Source organism: Triturus cristatus, chromosome 7, assembly GCF_964204655.1.
Source record: "Triturus cristatus chromosome 7, aTriCri1.1, whole genome shotgun sequence".
Lineage (NCBI taxonomy): Eukaryota > Metazoa > Chordata > Amphibia > Caudata > Salamandridae > Triturus > Triturus cristatus.
In genome coordinates, this window is record NC_140590.1 from 174,917,306 (window position 1) to 174,942,800 (window position 25,495).

General features: G+C 41.5%; 1 protein-coding gene across 1 annotated transcript in view; it reads left to right on the forward strand.

The window, feature by feature from the left end:
* LOC146809155 (IgGFc-binding protein-like) overlaps positions 1–25,495 on the forward strand; it is a 108,094-nt gene that overhangs the window by 68,584 nt on the left and 14,015 nt on the right. The window contains exons 9-18 of the mRNA XM_085615955.1: positions 444–1,023; positions 2,853–3,052; positions 3,150–3,291; positions 10,183–10,511; positions 12,697–13,270; positions 15,776–16,374; positions 18,179–18,746; positions 21,555–22,150; positions 23,366–23,936; positions 24,756–24,955. Coding sequence (XP_085472081.1) covers positions 444–1,023; positions 2,853–3,052; positions 3,150–3,291; positions 10,183–10,511; positions 12,697–13,270; positions 15,776–16,374; positions 18,179–18,746; positions 21,555–22,150; positions 23,366–23,936; positions 24,756–24,955 — 4,359 coding nt within the window. The remainder of the gene's footprint in view (positions 1–443; positions 1,024–2,852; positions 3,053–3,149; positions 3,292–10,182; positions 10,512–12,696; positions 13,271–15,775; positions 16,375–18,178; positions 18,747–21,554; positions 22,151–23,365; positions 23,937–24,755; positions 24,956–25,495) is intronic.

Genomic DNA, 25,495 nt, shown 5'->3' on the forward strand with positions numbered 1-25,495 from the left:
AATAGAAGGAAAATATACAAGTAAGTGTTTCACAACTGACTGCCAATTTGAAGAGACAGATCACATGCAATGTTGGATTGCTTAAAAGCCTCTCTCTGCCATGAGGTCCAACAACTGGCAGCTAATTTGGTGCCTGAAATGAACAATTTACTTGCAATCAAAATCCTCATACTGAGCATTACCTTCCGTTGTCACACTCACAATTATAAATTATAGGTGTTCAATCTGGGTTATTAGAGGATGGTTTGACCTCATATATAACACAAACTCCTATGGCAAGTGAAAGTCCAGGTACCTCAAATGTTGCAGTAAAGTGCTTCTGATGGAAGTGCTTTTGATGTGTTGGAGTTCTGCTGGCTGTTAGTCGAGATGGCAAACAACGCAGTGATCTCAAATGTAGTAATATCAAAGATAATAACGTGGCCTCTTTTTGTTATTGTTAGGTTGATGGAATCAATAGTAACCTCCCTCTGACCCTCAGTGATGGAAATATTAGGGTCTATCAGCATGGAATCCGAATCATTGTGGAAACTGACTTTGGCCTAGTGGTCAGCTATGACCTGGTTTACCATGTTGTGGTCACTGTCCCTGGCAACTACAAAGGTCAACTCGAAGGCTTGTGCGGTAATTATAACGGGGACACGAAAGATGAGTTCATGCTGCCCTCCAAGACTCTGGCTTCAGATGCCACCAAGTTTGGCACGGGATGGAGAGTCAATATTGCAGGTGTCAGCTGCAATGAAGGCTGTGGCGGAAGTGGCAATGCCTGCCCTGCCTGTCCGGATGCAAAAAAGAACATCTTCAAGCAGGACAATTACTGCGGCTTCTTGAAGCAATCCAGTGGTCCTCTAAGCGCCTGCTACGCCACCATCAACCCAGATGTATACTACAACAACTGCATTTTCGACCTGTGTGCGGGCAATGGCGACCAGAATGTTTTGTGCCACAGCATCCAAAGTTATGTGGCTGCATGCCAGGCTGCCGGTATCACCATCCAGCCCTGGAGAAGTGACTCATTCTGCCGTAAGTTCAATTACCCTAAGATGTCCATACTTTTGATCTGCCACATCTTAAACACCTCTCTGTTAACAATCTGTTGTTTCTAAAATATTTTTGCAACCCACTTGGTATTAAAGTGTTCTGCTCTTAACAGGCTTCCTGCTTGGTATTCTGCCTCGTAATGTTCTTGTTGCCTTTTTTTCTGACTCCAGCTATGTTTCAGTTTCAATTCTTGCACTCTATCCACTTCACTCTTTCCAGTATTTTGTTACATCACACCTCTTTTCCCAGCAATGTCTCTTTCTGTAACGAATTGTTATTACTAGCTAACATTCTCCCACAGCAATTCTTTACCCTCTAACTCATAGCTTACTTCTCTGACTCTTATTTTATCACTTTTTCACTTTCCGTCTTTGTTTACCTCTCTTTTCCTGTATTGCCTTCTACATTTCTCTTTCTTGCTTTCTTTCCATCCTTCTCACTCACTAAACATCCGTTATTATTCTGACTCTCATTCAATATTCACCCACTCCCTCATGCTCTCTGCCCTTTAAATGCCTCTCCTCCACTCTCTCTCTTATTCGGTCTTTCATATTTCTCTTGCATCCTACATTTTCCTCAGCGTGAGTGCCTTCCATTTCACTAAACAATTAAACTTTTGGTATCCGTTTCCTTACCATATAACTTGTGTGTTATCTCATTTTCTCCTTGAAACCCATTTCTTTGTGGCTGTGCTCCCATAGAAAGACCCATTTTTCCTTGTCTCAATTCCCCTACATTACTAATTTCTTAGTTCTGATTTATGGTTGGATGGTAATGGAATTCTCTTATTTCTAGGGGAAATACTATACAAAAGAAGAGAATGTACAATCATATTCTTCCACTATACTGTCCTCATTGAGAAATGAAGACTGCTAGTGAATTCTCCTCCAAATATGGTATTTTCTCCAAAAATCAGAGGATTTTCTATTACCTCCCAGCTCTAAAGCAGGCTTTTGTTCCAGTTCCTCCCACAATTTAGCTGATTTTCATGCCTCCTTTCCCTTAACATATACCTCAATTGTTTGTCCTAAGTTTCCATCATATATTTCACTTTGTTATGCCTGTTCTCCACCTCACTACCCAGTGCTTGGATTCCATTCACTGCCACATTGCCTATTTCTTTGCATCTAATCCCTCACCACATAAGACATTTCTTTGTCCTGATTTATAGTTTTCTAGTAATGAAGCATCCTCCAATTTCTGGAAAAAGTATTAAGTTATTTGGCAGAATTTTCTCCACCACTTCCTATTTAGCACGTCATCCAGAAAGTATGGAACGTTCCATTACTACCTACATTTCATTAATGCTGCTTGCTTCGATTCTCCCATCACATAGTGCATTTGTCTCCATTCCCAACCATATAATGTTTTGTTTCTTGTCCTCAACCATACAAATTCTTAATTTCCTTTTCTACCAATTTAACGACTTTAAATCTGTTATTCCACCACAAAGCTCACTTCACCATTCCCTGAGAGACAAAGACATGAGCTATTCACCGAATGTAATGAAATCTAGAGATTTACAGGTGGATGATGCATCTGACTGGTCAGAAGACTACGGCAGGTTGAATCATGTTAGATGACATATGACTTTTAACTTCCAACTTTCCGCTAGTGAGGGGTCTTTGTTTCCATATATGCCAGCCAAGCTCTGGTACACAAAGTCGGTCAGTACCTAACCTTTTAAAGTCACCCAGTTAGACAAAATCCCTGCTTCTTATTTGCTTGCATTCTTCTTCAATGTCTCGCTAAGACACTAATGCTTGTCAGATATCCATGCATCATGAGTGTTGCCTGATTTCTTATTCCAGCTCTAAGTTGTCCATCAAACAGCCACTATGCAATGTGTGCGGACATCTGTTCCACATCTTGTGCCGGAATCACAGACATGGCTAAGTGCCCAACAACTTGTGCGGAGGGCTGCGAATGCAATGATGGATTTTTCTTCGATGGCAAGGGATGTGTCTCCATGGACAACTGTGGCTGCTTCGAGAATGGGAAATACTACAATGTACGTTGCTTTGCTACTCCATAGACCTGCTATCCTTGTAAAAATGTGTGTGAGAGTAATTGAGAGCATTGTAACATTCTCTACTGCCATTTTACAGCCAGATGAAACGGTTGTATCTGCGGATTGCAAGCAAACCTGCTCTTGCCTTGCCACTGGTGGCCTTTTCTGTGAAGATCTCAACTGCGCCAGTGATGAGAAGTGCTTCATCAAAGACGGTATCGCAGGATGTGTCAACAAAGGTAAACAATCCAAGTCCTGTGTTCTTAGAGTATTGTATTCATGTGATCTCGCTTGAGTTACACGTTTGTAATTCTTCAGTGGCTTACACTTGATGGTCTTGCTCTGTATGAGAACTCCAGTTTGGGGTAGTGGACTAGGTGCTATAAGAAGTTATTTGGCCCAGTTTTGTCTAACACAACTTGAGTGGGAACCAAAAGCAGTCCTGACAAAATTTGTCAGACCAGCCCCATGCTGCATGTATGAGTGCAACGAGCGAACCTGACCATTGTAAGGGAGTTTTGGGGGGTCGTCCCCAAACAAATCTTTGAAACAGATTGCATATACAGTGTGATTTGCATCACATTTTTCATTATAGCACTTTGTCCAATCATTGGATGGATGGAGACTGGAGACAGGGCTGCTTAGCTCAATGAATGGATACCCAGGTGGTGGGGAGTTGGTGGATGAACTTATTAAACAATGAATGACAATGAATACAGACATTTTCCATGGAGCAAATTATCTTGATGCACTTACCAAGGGTGGGTGATCTGATTTTCAGTTTAGCTTCTGCATTAAAATAACACCCTCCCCAAACACTACTACCACTAATTCTTATGAAACATGCATAGCCCAGATGTATTTTACAAAATGTGCTTATTTACCACCTCAAAGAAGTAAACACAATGCATTCAGCCTTGATCTAAAACTGGGTAGAGAAAGAAATACCCATGTAGTGTTTGAACTGCACAATGTGAACCCAGGAAACCTTGCATATATCCGGGCTTCCACTTAACCACATAGTGCGATTTGTAAGGAAATGCTTCTTTTTGCCTGATCATCCCAAACGGTTGCACTCATGCTGCTCGTTTTTTTGACTCTGAGCGTGCACTGAGGCCTGCTAACCAGACCTCAATGCTAGTTCTCTGACCCTTAAAAGTATGTGTTTGATTAGCTTATACCCAAATGGTATAACCTGTAAGTCCTGATTATATGGTGACATGGTTACCCAGGGCCTGTAAGTTCAAGTGTTCCACAAGGGCTACAGCACTTATTGTGCCACCCTGGATGTGACATCATAAAAACATGACTCCCAGCCTGCCACTGCAGACCAGCAGAGCCAATTTAGACTGCTAACTCGACTTTGCCATTTAAACAAATGGCAAAGCCCAAAACTCCCTTTTTAATATATAGAAGACAACCCTACAGCAGGCCTATTTAGTCCGAATGCAAGGTGTTGTAATGAAAAAGTAGGATATGTATTTTTATAACTTAACATTAAAACCCCGAAATTGTAGTTTTTACTGCAGAAAAGCTTTTAGCCCCATTGAGGAGTATAGGTTTACACATTGACAACTCAGCTGTGTTAACTTCTGAATGGGACTACTAAAATTTGTATTTCAAGATATCAAAATATTCAGAGTTGGATTTAAAGTAAATTTCGAATAAATTCAACTTTTAGATGTTGCCACTCTGTTGCCCAAGTTTTCCAGTGGCCATTAGCAAATACTGGCCACAAGACAGTCTTCTGCTCTCCTGGGGAATTTAAACTCCAAGAAATCTTGGTAAAATTAAACTACAAGTTCCAAAGTGTTGTAGTCTAATAACCAGGAATGGCAAACATTGTCACACACGATATTTTGCCATTTGGCTGCCACACCAATGAGCTCAGCCAGCAGGACTTGGAGAATGAAGGAACACACGTGTTTGTGCCTACGTGAAGGGGGAATAGGCAGCATGCTAAGAGGAAGTCACAAGGGCGCTGACAGCATCCAGAGGGAAAGTAGAATAACCAAGATACTGAAGTCAGGGTGGCAAGTGAGGGAGAACTGCAGAAGGAGGGGAGTCTAAGGGTATGTGAAGGGAGAGTCATTTGGTTCAGGAGATCGAAAGGAAGATATTCGCTCCAGGAGCCCGGAAGGAGGGTGTGGTGGCAGTGAACCTTGGATGCTTCCAGAGGCCTGGTGAAACCGCTGCTGGAGGAATCTGGCAAAAGACACACAAATGATGGACGGAATGCACAACAAATCAAAACATTGACCCCCAGCCAAGAGATCTGGGTTAAACCCAATGTTTTTTTGCTAACCATGCCACCCCAGTTTAGACCCAGCCATATGCAAATCAGTCTTGACCTTGTGCCTCATGGGAACAGTCCACCCCGAACCTGGCAGCTATGAAAGGCCTCATCATGCACTATCACAGCTTTGCCAATTTGGGCAATTTTACTGTTGTGGCACTTTCTGCTTCTGGTAGGGACAGTACCACTGTTTCGGGTCATGGTGTAATCTGTCTACAGTGCGTCCTGATGTGTTTACCATAAAGTGTCACTCAAAGTCGAGATGGAAATGTCACATATCATCAAATCGCAAACATGGAAATGCCACACAAGACTGTAAACTTGGCAGCTATGCAAATCTGTGAAAAAAAGGAAAGTGAATTTACCCTCATAAATGTGGTATGCACATCTAACTTGCTTATCTGCTGCCTGCAGTTGAGGGAGAACTACTAATGCAACAGTGCAGATCTGCGATGATATATTATCAGCTGTGACCAAATCACTTTCATTCTGGAAGATGTATCACAAATAAAAGTAGGGTTCAGGGTACAGAGTCAATTCAGCTAGTTTTGGAGCATGCATGATTCAGACTGCCACGCAAAGCTCACAAGTAAGGGAAAAATGGAAGTCGGTTTGTGGGATCCCAGTATCCCAAAGATGGAGGACTTGGTCTTCTTTGACATTAAAGGAGTTTCCATCTCTCTAGAGCAAAATTGGGAACACTGTGTTCTATGATAGGATAGGCCTAGCACTTACCAGCTACATATTACAAGGGACAGAGCAGTTTTGCTACACTCAAGAGTTTCACCCTGATTTATCACTCTCTAGCACAGCCAAAGATACACTTTTTTCTTTGATTTTAGGAATTGTTGCACATAACTTCCACAAAGGTCGCATATTGGGCGTTTTAAAATCGCTGCCTTCCCTTTCAAACCAATCCCTTGCATAAACATGAGGGGACAATCATCTCCTCTAACCAACTTCTTCTTCTAGTGAATGGGTTGCAGGGGAGAATGTTTCTTCGACGATATTAGATCTAGGCACAGTAGCGAGTCCAAGAATATTTGGGTGGCTCCAGGGTGTTGCCTGCATCACCAAGCACAATAGTCAGAGTTATTTTCACTTTTTTATGCTCTACCTTTGTTTGCTGTACTGAGTTCAACATTGTTTTTATTGCTGTTTCAGAAAGGTTGTTCCCTTGTTTACTGTATGAAGTTGAGATATTCTTCTAACTTTACGGTGTTGTTAAAAAAAGTCACAGGACGTGTCTTTCACAGTGTCTACCCTCGATGCATTTGTGTTTTTTAAATCCACCTATTTCACCTCACTAAGAAGGGCAAAGTCTGCCTGTCAAGCTAACCCTCTTCTAGTAAATCAACAAATAAGGGAGAGACGCCCTGCAGATAAATAAAAAGGTAATTTCACACTTATCTCAGAGCCTGTTATACCAAATGCCTTGAAACTAGGAGCGACATATGGAAAGCGAAATTGCAATCGCAAAGTCTGCAATTTAAAAAAACGCAAGGTTTGCAAATGTAAAATGGTTTTTTGATGTACTAAACCCTTTTTGTGACTCTGAAACGGGTATCCGAATCACAAGATGGGTTTGGAAAGGCATAATGAACCACTGTTTCAAAGGAACACGTTTAGGGCATCCCTTCTAAAACGTTATTCGCTATAGTATGTATGAATGCAAAACATTGAAAGGGTACCAACTGCTGAGTTGAGATAGTAACATATTTGTCAAAGGGAAGAGGCCGGTTTAGGAACCCTTCACCCTTGTGAAAGTAAAAAAAATTCTTTAGGGAGTTGCAGTGACCCCGGGGACCCACTTCTCACTTTCACACAAACTTACCAAAAAAAAACCTTTTCTTTTTAAATGCAGCCCCGTTTCCTTTAAGAAAAACATGTTGTGTTAAAAAAAAGTTTACTTAATTTAAACGTGATCACAGATGTGGTGACCCCAGCTGGCCACAATCCCTGTGATGGCATCCAATCGCAGTGAACCACAATTTGCGAGCTACTTCACTAAGTAAGTAAGGTAGACCCATAGGCACCCAGGGACGATGCATCTAAATACAGAGGTGCTGCGTTGAAATCCAGAGGCGTTGCGGCGATTGCACAAAGATCAAGCAGGCGCTGCGTCGGAGTTGGACCGGTGTGTCACGGACCGAAACTCATGCTACGGCGGTTCTTCTGACGTGCGGCGACGGAAAGCTGGGACCTTCTGTGAAAGTCGTAGTCAATGCGCCTATCGGGAACAACGCTTTGGGGCTGACTGCGATGATGTATCGAAGTTTGTAGCAATGCGTCAATAAAAACAGACGCTGGGAGTCAATGCACCACTTGGCAAGTCCGGACTCTCAGCAAAGGCGCCCAGGCACTGGTAAGTGAAGTCTTTGATGGCCCTGAGACTTCTTACCCAGAGGCAAGCACACAAAAGCCCTTGGAGCCCCTTGGAAAGCAGTACACAGAAAGCAAAGTACAGTCACTCCCAGCACAGCAGCAGCAAACAGTAGGCCAGCACAACAAAGCAACAGGCAGAGTGCCAGTCCCTCCTACAGCATCAAGCTCTTCTTCAAGGCAGAATGTCCTCAGTCCAGAAGTGTTCTGATTTTGGGGTCTCAAAGGTCCAATACGTATACCCCATTTTGCCTTTGAAGTAGGAAAACTTCAAAGGAAAGTCTTTGTCGTGCACAAGACCCTGCCATTCCCTCACCTGGCTCTAGACACACTACAGGGGGTGGAGACAGCTTGGTGTGAGGACAGGCACAGCCCTACGGAAGAGGTCTGGCGCAGCGGCCAGGGTGACTGACTCCAGAACCCGGAGGCTCCCGGTTCGATCCCCGGTGCCGGCGGCAGATTAGCCCAGCACCATGTGACTCTGAGCAATAGCTTGCATAATCTTCCCGACGGCCCCTAGAGACCCTTACGGGTGATTGTTTGAGCTTGACAAATGTGGATTATTATTAATATTCAGGTCTAAGTGACAACTCATCCCACCACTCCAACTCAGGAAAATCCATCAGCCTGGTGATAGCCCATCAGGAAAAGCAAGGCATACCTTAGCTACTTTTGTGTGACTGTCAGCCAACATAGATGTGTATTCTACAGACAGGCAGAGGCACAGAATGGATAAGCAAGAAAATTCCCATTTTCTAAAAGTAAAAGGCACACAGAGGATGGACGGAATGCAGAACAAATCAAACATTCACCTCCAGTCAAAAGATCTTGGTTAATTCCATTGTACTGTTGCTCACATCCCACCCCACTTTAGACCCAGCCATATGCAAATCAGTCATGACCCTGCTCCTCATTGGAACAGTCCACCCTGAACTGCCAAAACAGTTCCTCCCTGCACCAGAAACAAGCATCCTGAGACGGGTTTCAGAGTATCACTCCTCATCAGCTAGGCTAGCTTGAATCCAGTGGCACTGTGAGCCTGGGACCCACATCAAGGTATACCTGGCGCACCTAGGGTGATAAATCAAAAGACACACAAATGATGGACAGAATGCAGAACAAATAAAACATTCACCCCCAGTCGAGAGATCTGGGTTAAAGCCATTGTTCTTTTGCTCACCATGCCACCCCAGTTTAGACCCAGCCATATGCAAATCAATCCTGACCCTGCTCTTCATGAGAAAGTACGTCAATAGGTAGAATCTGTGTGTGTTGCTGTGCAAGATGAGTGAAGTAAGGGTGTGGGAGGATTGAAGTAATTGAAATGACCTACTAAAGTTGTACACACTACAGAAATTATTACAGATCTGCAAGGTAAAGTGGTAGACTTGCTCTTGATCAATCTTTTAAGAATCTAGATCAAGACTTAGCAGATAGTCTATTCCCAATAGATAAGGTAAAGCACAAGTAAGTGCAGGGAGAGGTGTAAATAACTGGCATCGCTGCAACTGGCAAGAGTGTCCTGCTGGAGGAAGGAGAGATGTTCAAGTTAAGCATCACAGACATTTGTTAAGGGAATACAGTCACAGAGTGAGTCTGACTGGCAGATGAATTGGCATGCCAAGTCGAATGAGCTTACTAAGCATATCTGGATTTGTATTGTAAGTAGCACCATATTGAGGTCCAGCATAGCTCTCAAAGTAGTTCAGATTATCTTGAGTGGAATAGGAAATGAGAGTGGTGTTTTTATGAGATCTATAACTCTGAAAAACATAACTGGCACTGTGATTTTAATGAACATTTTTAGTAGAAGAATAATTCAGGTGAGCATAATACCCGGTATTATCGTTTTGATGGCATTCGCTGGCATCTGATGAGCATGTTTTCTGGCACAATTACTCTTTTAGTATGCCTTCAATAACAGTGTTAGACCTTCGTTCTCTTGGCATATATTCAAGATGGGTTTACGCTCTTCCAGCATGAATGATTGGCGTTACTTCTGCTCTTTCTGTCAATGGTTTACTGCGGCACAAAAACTGTCCTGTATGAATGATGTTAATGGAACAGTGCAGAAAATATTGAAGTATTAGATAATTGCATGAGGTGCCTTGGGCAAACATCCTCAGCTTAAGCCAATATTCATAAAAAAACAAAGAAACTAAGAACAGAGATTAATCACCTTTTCTTAGCATTCTTACCCTTGGATAGAGGTGGGAGGTTGTTAGAGGAGCATGAGAGGGTACAATGAGAATATACAATCACCGCCCTTTTCAAATTTTAATACAGTAAGTCTACAAGCATAATAGTAGTTCAATCTTGTTGATCAATAAACCTCTGAACTGTTTAGCGAGAATGACAGCTAATGTTCAAATACCACCTTTCTTGCCTGAGTATTAAAACTGTCACAAAAACTTGCTAAATTCTAAAATCTATACCTTATGCCCTATTTCAGACCCTTGCAAATCTATGAAATGTCGAACAAAGGAGACCTGTAAGATCAAAGATGGAAACCCAGTGTGTGTGCCAGACTATTCAGGCACCTGCTGGGGATGGGGAGATCCTCACTACCATACCTATGACGGGTACAACTACGACTTCCAGGGCACATGTTCCTACACCATTTCTAAGTACTGCGGCACCGACCCTACGCTTGTGCCCTTTGTCATTGATGAGAAGAACGACAACCGAGGAAACCAAGTGGTTTCCTATGTGCGATTGGTTAACATCTATGTGTACGGCTACAAGATATCCATCTACAAGGGTGAAATTGGAAAGATAAGGGTGAGTAATCTGAAATTGATATTTGAAAAGCAACAAAAAATACTTTTGTAATTTGTTTATTGTGCCTTCCATTGTGGTTAAAACAGAAACAGGTAATCTGATTGTGTCCAGTTAGTTACCGCCGTTGCAGTTGACGCCAAAAGATCTTTTCTTAGAGCCAGAATCTTGACAAGAGAATTTTAATAACAACAGTTTTATGATGCTGGGCACTTAGACTAAATTAACACTTGAACAACAATAATACTGGAAATATGTCATTCTGTGACTCAGACTCCAAATGATCCCAAGCTTCTCTGTTAATTCGAAGGAACTGGAAATCAACCCACAAATGTACCTTGTTAATAATTATTGAGAAGGTATTAAATCCCAAGTTCTGTTTAAACCTCGATACTTTATTGGCACTCTGGTTGATTCACAATCCAAGTACTTTAAAATGAGTTTCTTTCCCTATTGCATAATAATCAACTACTGATGGAATTGTTAGGAGTAGAAGAGAAAATTGCCAGCCCAAAGATTGGTCTTCATCGAATGACAAAATTGTATTTGTTTTATATACATGAAGCAAGTATATAATAAGGGCCAGATTTATCAAGCCTGTGTGTCTCCCTTGCGCCACGCAAGGTGGCGCAAGGGTGTTGAAAAACCTAAGTGAGAAGGTGTCCCTTCCTGCACAAAAACAATCCTGGCTACAACGTAGACACCCTTGCACCATGACGCAAGGGTGCTGCGTTAGTGCTAGTTAACCAAAAGTGCACCAGCTCTAGAAAAGGACAGGAATGTGTAGCATTATGATAAATATGGTGCATTCCTACACTTTTCTTTTCACTCAGAGGAGGAAAGTGGCTTGCTGCGTTGCTCTGCGTGAAAGAATGATACATTTCGGCCTGGATTCTAAAAAAAGGTATAAGCTCTAGGTTTGCTAGGATATGTCTGCTAAGATATCATTAGTTTAGGTTGAGGCTTTTACGGTAGCAGGGAACTAGCCTTTAAGATTTCAGTTTTGTTGAAGATGGCTGAAGTATCAGGGTGTTAGTCCCTCCTGAAGAAGGATCATGGATGAGGTTCAGTTGCTGCAGAGATAAAGGGATTGGATAAAGAGATCCTGGCCATATAAAGAATAAGCAGAAAGCTACTGTGGCAGATGAGCACAGGCTCTTGGTTTGCAGACATATAGGATTGTTGCCCATACAGGGGTTACTAGGGTTATAGAAATGATCCGTCTAAGGGTCTAGTTCACAAAAGGGAATATTGCTAAAACATATCATACTTTGCATATCTGCAAAATGGACTACATTTACAAAAAGTCAAAGTCTAAGACAAAATTGCAGAAATTTGAGTCCCAAGTTGGACAAACCTACACATGCATAATCTGCAGTTGGAAGTACGGAGTGGTGTGGAAATCCATTTATTCTATATGCACAATTCTAGTGTTGAAGGAGTGGTTAAGGACAGGCAATAGGAATGAGAACCACAAAGTCAAAATAGAGCAATTAAACCAAACGTTTGATGTTAATTCTGGAGTGAGTGTATCCTAAACAATCGTTTGTAAATGGAAATGGGACCAGATCCCTAAAGAATTGCCATAATTTCTTCAACAAGTGATGTGTGTATCATAACATTTTCCTAACCGGGAAAGATATTTTTTATTGGTCTTATCTATGCAATATAGTGTATGCACAATATGATTTCAATGCATTACCCAATATGCACATTTAGTGCACAGACTCATGGACATGATTTACAATTGATAAAGAGGAGAGGGGTGCAGTACACGAATATAAAAGTAACTTTTGTGAAACGTCCCCTTGTGTATAATAGTACTGATTAATGCAAACATTGTTACAAATCAACAGAGCACTGTAAACCTTGTAGGTTTTACAGGAGAGCATGCAAAAGAAGAAAGGGCAAGTAGGAGCATAAACAGTGGGGTTTTACGGTTCGGAGGGGAAGGGCGCTGTTGGATACATACAGTGAAGGTCACAGCAGTAAAGGAAAAGATGAGAGGATAGGAAGGGAAGAGGCTGAAGTAGGAACATTTCATTGGTGGTTTGTTAAGGTGTTGCTTGATGATGCTGCTCAACATCTTCATGATGTGATAGAGACATATCCCGGCCATGGTACCTATGCAGAGAGCAAGTAGATGTGTCAAACAGGTGGAGGAACTCATTCTGTCTTCTGTTTCTAGATCAATGATGAAGTCACCAGTCTGCCAGTTACACTGAACGATGGGCAGATACAAGTTGTACAAAGTGGGGCCGTGGCCCTTCTGCAGACGGATTTCGGGCTCCAGGTATCCTATGAGTGGAACTGGCATTTAATAATTACCATTCCAAGCAGCTACTATGGAGCCACTTGTGGACTCTGTGGAAACTTCAACCAGAACGTCGGGGATGAAATGCAGACTCCTGATGGCACCAAAGTCACATCCATCGTAGACTGGGCCAAGAGCTGGCAGGTTCAAGACCGAGACCCCTTCTGTTTCCATGTCTGTAAAGGGGTATGCCCAACCTGCGATGACAGCAAGAGGGCGCTGTATGGAAGCGAGCAATTCTGTGGTATCATCAGCAAAACCGCTAATGGTGCTTTCCGCGAGTGCCACAGCAAGTTCAACCCGGATAACTTCTTTGATAGCTGCCTCTATGACGTCTGCATCAACGGAGGTGCCAAGCAATTCTTGTGCCAAGCCCTCAGTGTCTATGCAGCCACCTGCAGGAAGGAAGGGGTTAAAATCTACGACTGGAGAACCCCAGCTGGATGTCGTAAGTAACTCAATTCTTTGTTAGATATGAAACTTTAGGGATGGATTTAAATAAAAGGTCCTATATGTTTGTAACCATGGCCAAAGTGCTTCTCCATGATATATTAAGAAAGCAACTGGGGACGCATTGTGGGTAAATGTCACAAACCAGCTCTGAAAGCATTCTCAGTTCACTTTATTGAAAGTCTACGGTCATCTGCTGCATAATTACATAGATAAGTATTAATAAAATACATCTTAATCAACTGACTTCTGAATTCCATCTGAAACACTTCAAAGCTAACCATTCCACATTCAACTAACCCACAAAAACATATACAACTTGGTCTCATTGAAAAAAAGCCATTTTAATCTGGCATTAAAATATTGATATCATCAAAAAGCTCTTAGCTTGTCATAGAAAATCGCTGTATACTCAAGCCCTTAGTTTTGCGTTGTGTGGGCATTTGTTTCTGTGTTTATATACGGAAGTTTTGACCTTTCATTTTTTTTATATTGTACTTCTCTTTTTCTATTTCCACCGGTAGGTTTTTTAGGACGTGCTTGAGAGGGCTACTTAAGTGGGTGGCACAATATGTGCTGTAGGCCTAATGGTGCTCCACCTGACTGATGAGGGGTGTTACTTGAAAACTGGTGCCAGGATGCTTGTTTCCGGTCCAGAGAGGATCTGTCTTGGCACTTAGGGCTGGACTGTTCCCATGAGGTGCAGGGTCAAGACTGCATATGGCTGGGTCCAAACTGGGGTGGCATTATGAACAAATTATTGATGGATTTAACCCAGCTCTCTTGACTGGTGGTGAATGTTTGATTTATTCAGCATTCCGCCCATCATTTGTTGCAGCAGCACTGCACGCCTAAAGGTAGCATTTAATTTATAGGTATACTGTACAACATTCTACAAGGGACTTATAAGTACATTAAATATGCCAATTAGGCATATGCCAATCAAACGATGTTTAAGGAAATTGAGCACTGTAGCACTTGTTAGCAGTGCTAAAGTACAGAGAGTCCTAGGACCACCAAAAATGAATTCAGCAAAAAAAAAAAAATAGAAGAAGGAAGGCAAAAGGGTTGGGGATGACCCTGCAGAGAGGGCCACGTCCAACATATGCCAATCCATAGACAACACTGAGCACACAGAGAATGGCATCGATCAGGCAGTTCCGGCTGGATTGCTCCTATAAGGGCAAGACTGATTTGCATAAATCTCGGGCCATATGTACAGAAAATAGGAATTGCGACTTCCTAATGTAAAAAATAAAGATTTCGAAAATAGACATTCCTAAAGCATTTGCATATAGGCCTACCTCATTAATTTTAATGAGGTAGGTCGCAATGTGAGACCCACTAGGAATCACTGCCAATCATTTTAATTTTTTTAAATGCGGCCAGTTTTTCCTAAAAAAAAACAGAATGCGTTTAAAATAAGAAAATTGGACCTTTCAGTTTAATTTTTTAAGAGTAGGCAGTGGTCCATGGGACCATCACCTATTCTTAAAATATATTTCTTTCAACATTTACAAACGGGAAGGGGCTCCTTAGGACCCCTTACCATTTGAGAATGGTTACCACCTCCTCTGAAATGTTGGTTAAAAATGGATGTTTTCTACCCGTAATTCAGCCACAAAACACTCATACATAACACTGCGATTCTGTATTTGGAAGGGATGCCCTTAAGGATTCCCTTCAAATACTGAATCACAAACTCAAATTGCGATTTGGTAACGTGTTACCAAATCACAATTTGATATTAGTGCATATATAAAAGCCTTTTTGCTGTTAGAAAATGGCCCGATTCTGTGAATCGGACTGTTTCCCACCACAAAAATGATTTCTACATATGGCCCCGTGTCTCTATCTAGAGTATATTTAGTGGAGGATTATGAATTAATCTCCAATAATTTCATAACCTGTAATTGCTGGCCTTATTTCCAGGGAAAAAGTCTTTCGGATTTGATCTGGAGGATTTATCCTCAGAAAACTTGGGGTATTATTGCATGCGCTATTACTACATGAGCTATACATTTTTGGACAGAAACTCGTGTTGATCCCTAAATGATACTCAAAGGTTACTCATAAAGAGGACTAAGATTCAACAATGATCTTTTCTTTCCCAATTCTCTCAGCTCTAAATAAAAACAGTGAATGTACACCAACTTACCATCACTGCATGGCAGTTCGCGCCATGGGGTCCCACTAATTGGTGTTGAACTTTAATGTAAGAGCCCCATCACAGTGCACAGAAACATTCTCTGTCTTTTAGTCAATTCGGTTCAATTCGGTTTCATTCAGTAATGCTTTATGGGCATGACAGCATTGTCAAACTTTTGTAAATGATTGCCGAGTAATTTTATATATAGGAATCATAGGCGACAGGTATTCTGCTGCTGCCTTTTCTGCCATCTATGGTTCTTCTCTAAAGAAGATCTGGATCTTCTCTTCATCTTTCTTTAGTTTGATCTTTTCATGTTATAGTAAATTAGCATATATTTTCTGTCTCTTCCAGCACTTCCCTGTGGCGAGAACAGTCACTATGAGGCCTGTGGGAACGCCTGTCCAGCCAGCTGCTCTGACAGAACGGCCCCTGCTACCTGCACTAGACCCTGCGTGGAGACCTGCCAGTGTAATGATGGATACGTCCTTAGTGTCGACAAATGTGTCCCTGTGGGAAGCTGTGGCTGCACTTCCAATGGCCTCTACTACAAACCCAATGAGGAATTCTGGTCCGGTGACACCTGCCAAGTGCGCTGTAAGTGCGACCCAACCCTTGGCATGGTAGTCTGCAAGAATACCAAATGCAAAGACAGCGAAAAATGCATGGTGGTCAATGGAGTTCGAGACTGTTTCCCAGTCAGCTACTCCACCTGTACCGGCACTGGAGATCCTCACTACACCACCTTCGATGGACATAGATACGATTTCATGGGCACCTGCGTCTATCAGCTGGTTGGCCTCGTCTCCAAGGATCCCTCTCTCACTGCCTTCACGGTCACAGTTCAGAATGACAACCGAGGAAGCAAGACAGTTTCATACACCAAAGTGGTGACAATGGAGGCCTATGGCACAACCATAACCCTTAGCAAAGACTTCCCTCGCCAGATCCTGGTAGGTATATAATCGTATCTGTCAATGGTTACCTAGGGAACTGTCACTGCTAATACTTTTTTTGGTATTAGTCAATACTTTATTGGTGAAACAGTACAAACATTGTACACAGCTGAAAGTCAGGTATGTGCGAAATATAGTATTTTAAAGTTAGACAGCTCAAGCAATAGTTTCATAAACAAAATGTCTTCATAATGTGATTGCCAAATATCAACAAGGACTCCCAATTGCTTATCTCCTTGTCAGGGGGAACACTTTTCTTCCTTTCCAATCACATTTTCCTATCTTTGTAGATCCCTCCAATTTATGTGAAACCTCTGTGGATATTATGGACCTGATTTAGATCATGGCGTACTGATTACACAGGTCACAACAGTGATGGACATCCTGTCCGTCAAAATATAAATTCCATTATAACTTATGGGATTCATATTTCGGCAGACTGTATATCAGTCAGCGTTGTGAGACAGAGTAACCCGTCCGCAAAGACCTAAATCAGGCCCATATGTCTTTTGAAAGCCAATGATTGGACAGTGGACTTTAGGCATGTGCATTTCCAACAACACAGAAGCTGCTACCTTCCCTTCAACCCTCTCTCCATACAGAATAACAGGTCAGGAGATGTGGTTAAATCATTAATACTAGTAAAATGCTAAGTGGGGCTCTGCTATTGTGAGGGAGAGCAGGGTGGATATGGAAATTACTTTGGTAACAGAAGGATAAGAAGAACAAATGTGTGCCAGGAAGCAGTGCGAAGCAATGGACAGAGCACAGTAAACAAAGGAGTGGTAGAGGTTGGCCAATCACAAAGTGGAGGCTAATTGAACTTTTCCTATAATACCTTTTAACTGGCAATCACGCAGCAGCATTTTGTAAGGTTACCGGCACAGCAATCACAAAAGGAACCAAATGTTCAATGGATATTCATACCACAGATCATACAATTTTGATACTGCAAATTCCATTCAGTGTGATAAGTATATCTTCAGACCCATGCTTGGGAATTCCACTAGCTTTACCCCAGAAAGAAATTTTAGGTACGATGTATATTTTATTTTAAAATGTCACGAAAATGAACTAGGGGTCACTCTACCAACATGTGTCATATTTTCCTTATCTTACACTTTCATCAAAATAAAGATGTACCATTCTAATCTGTACTGATTATCGCAATACCTTCGTGCAGTCTGAAGATAGAGAGCATGGGATTAATGTTTGTCAAGAGAAAAGTTTTGGCATGCTCGGACGCCACACTTGTAACCACAAATCACACAGAAAATGGGTAAAAGCTATCTTAGTAAAGTTGGGTTTTTCAAATTATAGTTTTAGGGTTTTTTTTTTTTAATGGATTTCTAGGTATTACGTATTTAATTTTGCATTCACCTATAAAACCACCCACCTGTGCCACCCTAAATTATAGCATACTAATAAATACATAAGAATCACCCGAAGTTGATGCAAAAGCACAGGTAACATAAACATTAAGATGTTAAATTTCCCTTGATCAAATTGCAGATCAGACTGTGCATTATTTGATTAAATGCCAAACCATCATTGCAGTGACCTTTCAGTATCTTTGGGTGTGACATCAGCCTGCATGGATTTGCTTTTCACACTATCACCTAAGTGGCTCAAACGTCATCTCTCTAACCACCGAATGCTACTCTGAAACCACAGCATTCCTTGTATTCCATACTGGCTCTATTTGCTGGGTGTTTTGAGTGGTGTATGTATTGTTGTGTGACAATCAGTGAGCCAGGAAACGAGGAAAGTGACCACGCCTTCTCTTTTCTCCGTTCTTCAGGTGGATGGCCTTCTCACAGCGCTACCATTATACTTCCAAACTAACAGAATTGTTGGTTACATCAGCGGAGGAAGTGGAGTCATCAAGACCGACTTTGATGTTACAGTTACATTCGACTGGAACAGCCATGTCACGGTCACAGTGCCCAGCACATACGCCAATGCAGTCGGTGGCCTTTGTGGAAATGACAACAAAGTTAGCAGTGATGATCTGACCATGAAGAGCGGGGTCAAAGCAACCAGTGTTGCTCAGTTTGCTGACAGTTGGAAGGTTAGAGATGTACCTGGGTGCACACCTGAGTGTACTGGGAGCTGCCCACTGTGCACTGATGCTGAGAAAGAAAAATACAAGAGTGGCCAATACTGCGGGGTAGTCAACAAGGTGAACGGGCCCTTCAGTAAATGCTACAATACTATTGACCCAACACCCTTCTTCAACAACTGCCTCTTTGATGCCTGTCAGTACAAAGGGCACTTCTCAGCATCTTGCAATGCCATCACTGCATATGTAACTGCATGCCAAGCCCTTGGCATTCAGATACAAGAGTGGAGAACGCCCTCATTCTGCAGTAAGTCTTACGTGAATTTTTCATGTCCCAATTTACATAGTGTTTCCTCCTGTAAATGTTGGTCTTAGAATTCACGAGTGACTATATTTCTAGTACATTTTATTATTTTCCAAACATAGTGTTGCATAATTCCTATTATTAGGTTATTCAATTTCACATATTTTTTATTCCTTGGGTGATTGTGCTCGTTTGCATAATTTCTGCCCTCAGAATTCTGGTGTGATGACAAGATGTCTGGCGGGATCTGTAAAAATGATGTCTGCAACAGTCAGGAGACATTTTTTAATGAGTGACATTTGTATGCAATATATACTTTCAGATACATTTTATATACAGATTATCAGTAAAATGTATTGTGCATAATTTTGGGGAAATCCATGCACCTAGCCTACTGAGTCCCCACTTAGCTGCACAGTTAACAGTCTAGTAGTTGGTGATACGTAAAGCTTCAGTCATCAACTTTAAAGGAATGTCAGATTGAATCCCATACTGTTGGAGGGCATTGACTGTGATGGCTGACACACTGTTTATTGCTGATATTTTGAAACTGTTCTCAAGGATCCAGCCTCCTGGAATAACTCTTGTTTCAGATATGCAGGCCATCTTTCAAAGTCTCCTGGAGACCTGACTATTTAGGAGTGCATTTTTTATAAATTCGTACTTGTTACCTTTGATGAAGTTAGCTAAATGGCACAAAGGGATGCTGGACCAGAAAAGTTAGATCCATGAAATAATTTCACAATAGATACAATAAATAAATGTACAGAGTGAAGAAAAATGCAAATTATACAGTCACTGGTTAACAAAAAAATCTGCCTTGGATCCGGTTCTCCTAGAAGTACATTGTGTGTAGATGCTCATAAACTTTGCACTTTCTGCACACCTAAAAGTAAACTAAACTCAACCCATTGACACTGCATTAGTTCCTTCCGAAAAACTGAAAACTAAACCAAGGCGACAAAAGAAACATTCAACCACATTCCTGGGACAATGTGGTGTACCCACCACAACAGTCGTTTAGGATCCATTTTAAGACTGCCATACCTTGCAATAGAGATATATGTAGGAAATTCGTTTAGGTTATCATGCTATATTATTGGCCAGTGAAATGAGTCTCTTCTCCTGTGCCTAATAAAGAGTAATTCACTGGGGTTTCTGGGTAAAGCATTTGCAACTCTGCTAGGATATGAAGAAAGTAGATTAAGAATTGTCATATGCTTTCCAAAAAAGGAAAAAAAGATCCATTTCCTGTGTGTTTATTGGTCAAAAAGCATACAGGTGGCATACTACAGTTTCTTTATGGCAATAAAAACATTGTGAAATCTTCATCACTCCTAACCTATAAGATCTGTCTGGGTCTGTCAGGATTCTCTAAAACCTGTACTTGCAGCTGCTGGGGTTGTGGACGACAGGTCTACAGGTTAAGTGTTTCCACTTAAAGTTTATCTAACAGAAACTTGGGCACATTTATCAAGAAATAGCGCATCTTAGCACAGCAAGTAACCTTTCTGCGCTGCATGATAGGAAAAGGGCAGAAACGCACAAATTTCAACATTACACAGCGCATTTCTATCTTTTCCATGCACTGGCGCACTTCTGACTGTCTAGCGCCAACGCAGGCACCCTTGCACCATGGTGCAATGGTGCCTGAGTTGTAAGCAGGATTGTTTTTGTGCAGGTGGGGGGGACTCCAAGGTAATTTCCTTCTTCTATGTGTGCTACAGATGCAAAATAAGACCAGGAGTAATAAATGTATTTCTGCTTGTTATGGCTCATCTGGGAAGGCGTTGCATTTTGATGCATTCCCACGTCTATCAATCTGGGAATACACCAAAATCCATGGAAGGATGCATGGGACACCCATGCTCCACCCATGGAACGCCTCCCTGGGGCAGAGTTTTACACTGCAGGGATTTGCACTGCGTTGCGTTACTCTAGATTTATCAAGCCACGCAGGGCTTGTGCCTTACGTGGCACATGGCAAATCTAACTTAGTAGCTATAGTCCTTGCGGCCCACTGTGTTGCGCAAGGGCTACACATCTCTTTGATAAATATACCCTCAGAATTTACCCACCTCTAAATGGTATAGTAGAGCCTTAGGTTTGGTAGGCCCGGAGCAATGCCAAATTATAGGAGTGATCCTGTACAACCAAATGATAATCAAATGTCATTAAAATATGGTTATATTGCATGATTATTACATGATTACCTTTTCAGTGCACTTATTTTTTATTACTGTTTCTCCCTGTACTTAAATCATGTCATTCGTTTTTCACAATGTACTAACATATATTTAGCTTTTCTCAATTAACTTACAAAAAACTAATACTTTTCATCAGGGTAGTTACTACATAATAATTATCCTTACTAAACACTAATTATTTCTCTCAAGGAACTTACATTATAATTTTCTTCAAATTATTGATAACATTATATTACTTCACCTTAATGTTCTTACATGATATTACTTTTCTTGCATTGCACTTTAAATTTGTTCCATTTCCATTAAGTGCCAACAACATGCGTTGTAGTAATTTCTCTAAATTTATGTTAAACATTGTATTACTTGTTCTCTCTGTGAAGTACTTTTGTGGTACTATTTTTTCTCAATGCATTTACATGCTTTTACTTATTCATAGTGTACTTACAAAATGTTATTTTTTCTCAATGTGCTTACATGTCATTACTGTTTTTTTATGTAATTACAGCATATCATTACTTTTTGACCACATACAAGCTATTAATTTTCGCTACCTACTTAATTTTTCTCAATGTATTTACAAGACGGTGTTCTTTTTTTCTACTAGGTCCTTCTTGCCCCGTGAATATGCACTATGAGGTATCTGGAAATGGCTGCCCTGCCACCTGCTCGGGTCTGTCCCCACCGACAGGCTGTAATGCACTGAGTACAGAAGGATGCTTTTGTAACAATGGCTTCATCTTGAGTGGAGACAAATGTGTCCCGGTTGCACAATGTGGGTGTGTGTACAATGAAAGGTACTACAAGAGGGGGCAAGAGTTCTATCCAGGTGATCTATGCAAAGATCGCTGCACTTGTGGTGACAATGGAGCTGTAGAGTGCAAGAAAGTTTCCTGCGGTGCTAATGAGGAGTGCAAGGTGGTGAATGGCATCCAGGGATGTCAGCCAATCGGATTTGGGAAATGTGTTGCATCCGGAGATCCTCACTACATTTCATTTGATGGCCTGTCCTTTGACTTCCAAGGCACCTGCACATACACACTGACCAAAGTAATTGAAGATGACTCAAGACTGCGGACATTCTCAGTCGTAGCAGAGAATGAAAGCTACGGAAATGGAAATGTGGCAGTTACCAGGATGGTGGCCGTGTCTGTGGATGGGTATACTATCATCATCGAAAGAGGGATGAAGTGGAAAGTCAAGGTGAGTCCAAACCTGCATCTACTCACGTTTGTAAAGTACCTTTCATTTGAGGGAGCGGTGAGGCATACCTTGGGTAGACCACTACTGTACAAAGTAATAACTAAAAGTAGTGGCTATCAAAGATGGGAAATTTTAATGACACGGCAAGTGGCTTGACCTGGTATTCATTGTTGTGTTTTTGAGCACAATGATTCCGTACACTATATACGAAAATCCAACAGCAAAAATGTCACATCGGAGATTGTAAATACAGGTTACTATCCTGTAGCAATGTTGTCATATTCTTTGTATGTTCCCTGGCAAGAGGGAGTGTATTTCAAGAAAGATTATCTTCACTTTGAAAATTATTTTCTCCTAAAACCTTAGGCTCTGTTTGACCTCCGTTTCACCATATAGCTGATTGACGTTGACTTTATGAACAGGAGCAATGGGTGATGGGAACTCCATCCAGGGATTTATCTGTTCAGCCTTAAAGCAAATAACTAGAAAAGTTATGAAACCGGAAGCTCATGAGGACAAGATGGAAATACGTAGCACCCCGGCAGGCAAATAGGGAAAATTGGAAAGTATTTTAATCAGATTACGTGTCTGCTAAATGTAGTGACTTAAATCTTCCACTAAGGCAGTGGTTAAAATACTCTCTTAAAGTTTTCAGGCAGGATAGAAGTTCACCACCCAAATGGTTACGTCTGTATCGAGAGGAGCCATTTTGGCATAGAAACAGACTGGCTAAAACATTGGAGTTACAATGTCATTGCCTATCTACCAGTCTCCCCATCATGTAGAGTATTGTGATATAGTATGTTAGGGACACTATTTTCAGCTTTCACAAAGATGAAAGGGGTTCACAGGGGCAGTTCCGCCAGACACAGTGGTGGACCAAATTAATTTCAACTGGTTAGGTGGTTTTCCACCATGAATGGTGGAGTAAAACCAAGACCTTTGCACAGCTTATGTCTAAACACTCAGAGACCTCGGTTAGGAGTAGTTAAACTGCCAAAGGTGCAATCGATCTACCATTACGACCCCCTAAAAATATAGATGAGTAGTTGGATGGTGTACAGTCCTGACCAATATTTCAAAGACTTTGCTAGTCATCACATAGATCCTACAACGCAGAGCCAAAAAGTTACTTGATGTGAAAAGGATTTGTATGTAGAAACAATTAAGTGCAGTCTTTGCAACTATTTTCCCATGTTTGTTTTTTATTGACAGGTTGATGGAGAAATTAGCAATTTACCACTGACCCTTAATGACGGCACAATATGGGTCAACCAGGAGGGCATAAATATTGTTCTTCAGACTGATTTTGGTCTAACCGTACTTTATGACACTGTCTACTATGTGATGATCAGCGTCCCAAACACCTACCAGGGGAAACTGGGAGGCCTCTGTGGCAACTTTAATGGAAATAACAAAGATGAGTTCCAGCTGCCCAATAAACAGATTACCACGGTTGTGAAGGACTTTGGCATTGCATGGAAAGTGACGATTGCTGGAGCCAAGTGCACAGATGACTGTGAGGGTCAGTGCCCAGTTTGTGATGCAACCAAGATAGCACCCTACAAGAGCACTGATTCCTGTGGTATGATCACTAACACTGCTGGACCTTTCAAAAACTGCCACGCCAAAGTCAGTCCTACAGCCTACTACAATCACTGCACGTACGATATGTGTTCTGTGGCTGGAAGTGGAGATATTCTTTGTAAGAGTCTTCAGGCATATGCGGCGGCATGCCAAGCTGCCGGGGCCACTATTTCATCTTGGAGAACCGCATCATTCTGTCGTAAGTAAACGCAATGTAAAAAGAAATATAGTGAAATAAGCAATGTTACCGTACCCTTTACTGATTATGTGCTTCATCTAAAAAGATACTGACAAATATTACAAAAAAACCTAAAGAAAGAAAGGGGGTGCATGTAGGAAGAACAAATTCTCTCCTGCAGATATGAAGTGAATACAATGTTATATTTGTATGTGGTCAGTTCATTTCTGCAAATTGCATTAGATAATTTTTTCTCAGTACTGTCTGATTTGCTTGCATTTTTTTTACATAGAATTTCCAAGTGTTATAGGATATACCACCAGGAAATAAGTGACAGCTGAATATTTCCACTCCTAATGATTTTGAGAGGTGACCTATTTTGAAACAAATTGATTAAAATGAATAGAGAAAGTCCTGATTCGCAAAAAAGGCGAAAGGATGTGAAATCGCACACCACAGCCGAATCGCATCCAACCAGTTTAGGGAAAACATAGGTGCTCTCTTAGATCTTGGACATTTTCTGTAAGCGATCTCATGATTTATCTGTGCAAACAATGAATACAGGGGCTGGGCATAGAACTCCACAATTGAATTCAGTTTCACATCAAATAAAAAAGGGGCATTTTATTAGCTCTAGCCTTGACTACCTGACTTGTACCTGAATCGTCTCCTGGAGGGACAATACCTGGTGCTATTTAAGTACAGAAGCCAGTATTTCTGAAAAAAGACCATTCAGCACAGATATTCTAAAGCAAAAATGGTCAGCAAAGGGGCTCTGCATGAGAGTGAGACACACCTTTCTGTATTTTAAAAATGTTTTTGTTTGTTTTTGCCCTTCAGCTTTCACCTGTGGTGCTAACAGTCATTACGAGCTCTGCACGTCCACCTGTGATTTTGGCTGCGCTCTTCTTGCTGGACCATCCCAGTGTACTAAACAATGCTTTGAGGGCTGTCAGTGTGATGATGGATACGTCTTCGATGGAGACCGCTGTGTGTCCATGAATGAATGTGGCTGCATGTACAATGGAAGATACTTGAAGGTAAGTACTATACAAGATGTATGAGGTCATTAGAGTTACTTTGTCATCATGAATTCAATTCATCCATTCCAGATCTCGATTGAACAACAGGGACGGGCTCGTTTACAGATATGCTCACTCATTACAAAGCTGACAACTTGTTTATTTTGCATTTATTCTCTCTAAAATGCACACATTCAACTGAACATTTTTCTAAGTTACTGCATGATTTCAGACAGCACAGCTCAGAAATAGTAAGTAGGGGCTGCCTTTTTTCTGAGATTTTCAGGCTGAAAATCATGATCTAAATTGGAAAAATTCCAAGTTAAATTCATTAATTTTGGACCAGTGCTTCTTAAACTTTAGACTTCTGTGGACCAGCCGCGGTCGGTAGTAGGAGTTCCTGCAGGGCGGTGACGTGGGGAGGAGGAGGGGCAGGGTGGGGGGTAGTAAACTATGGATTACGGAGGTTTACAGGTAAGTTAACATATAAATTAATAAAACGAATTTCGTTGCGTGCACTGCATCGCCAAATGCGATGCAGTGCACGCAACGAAATTC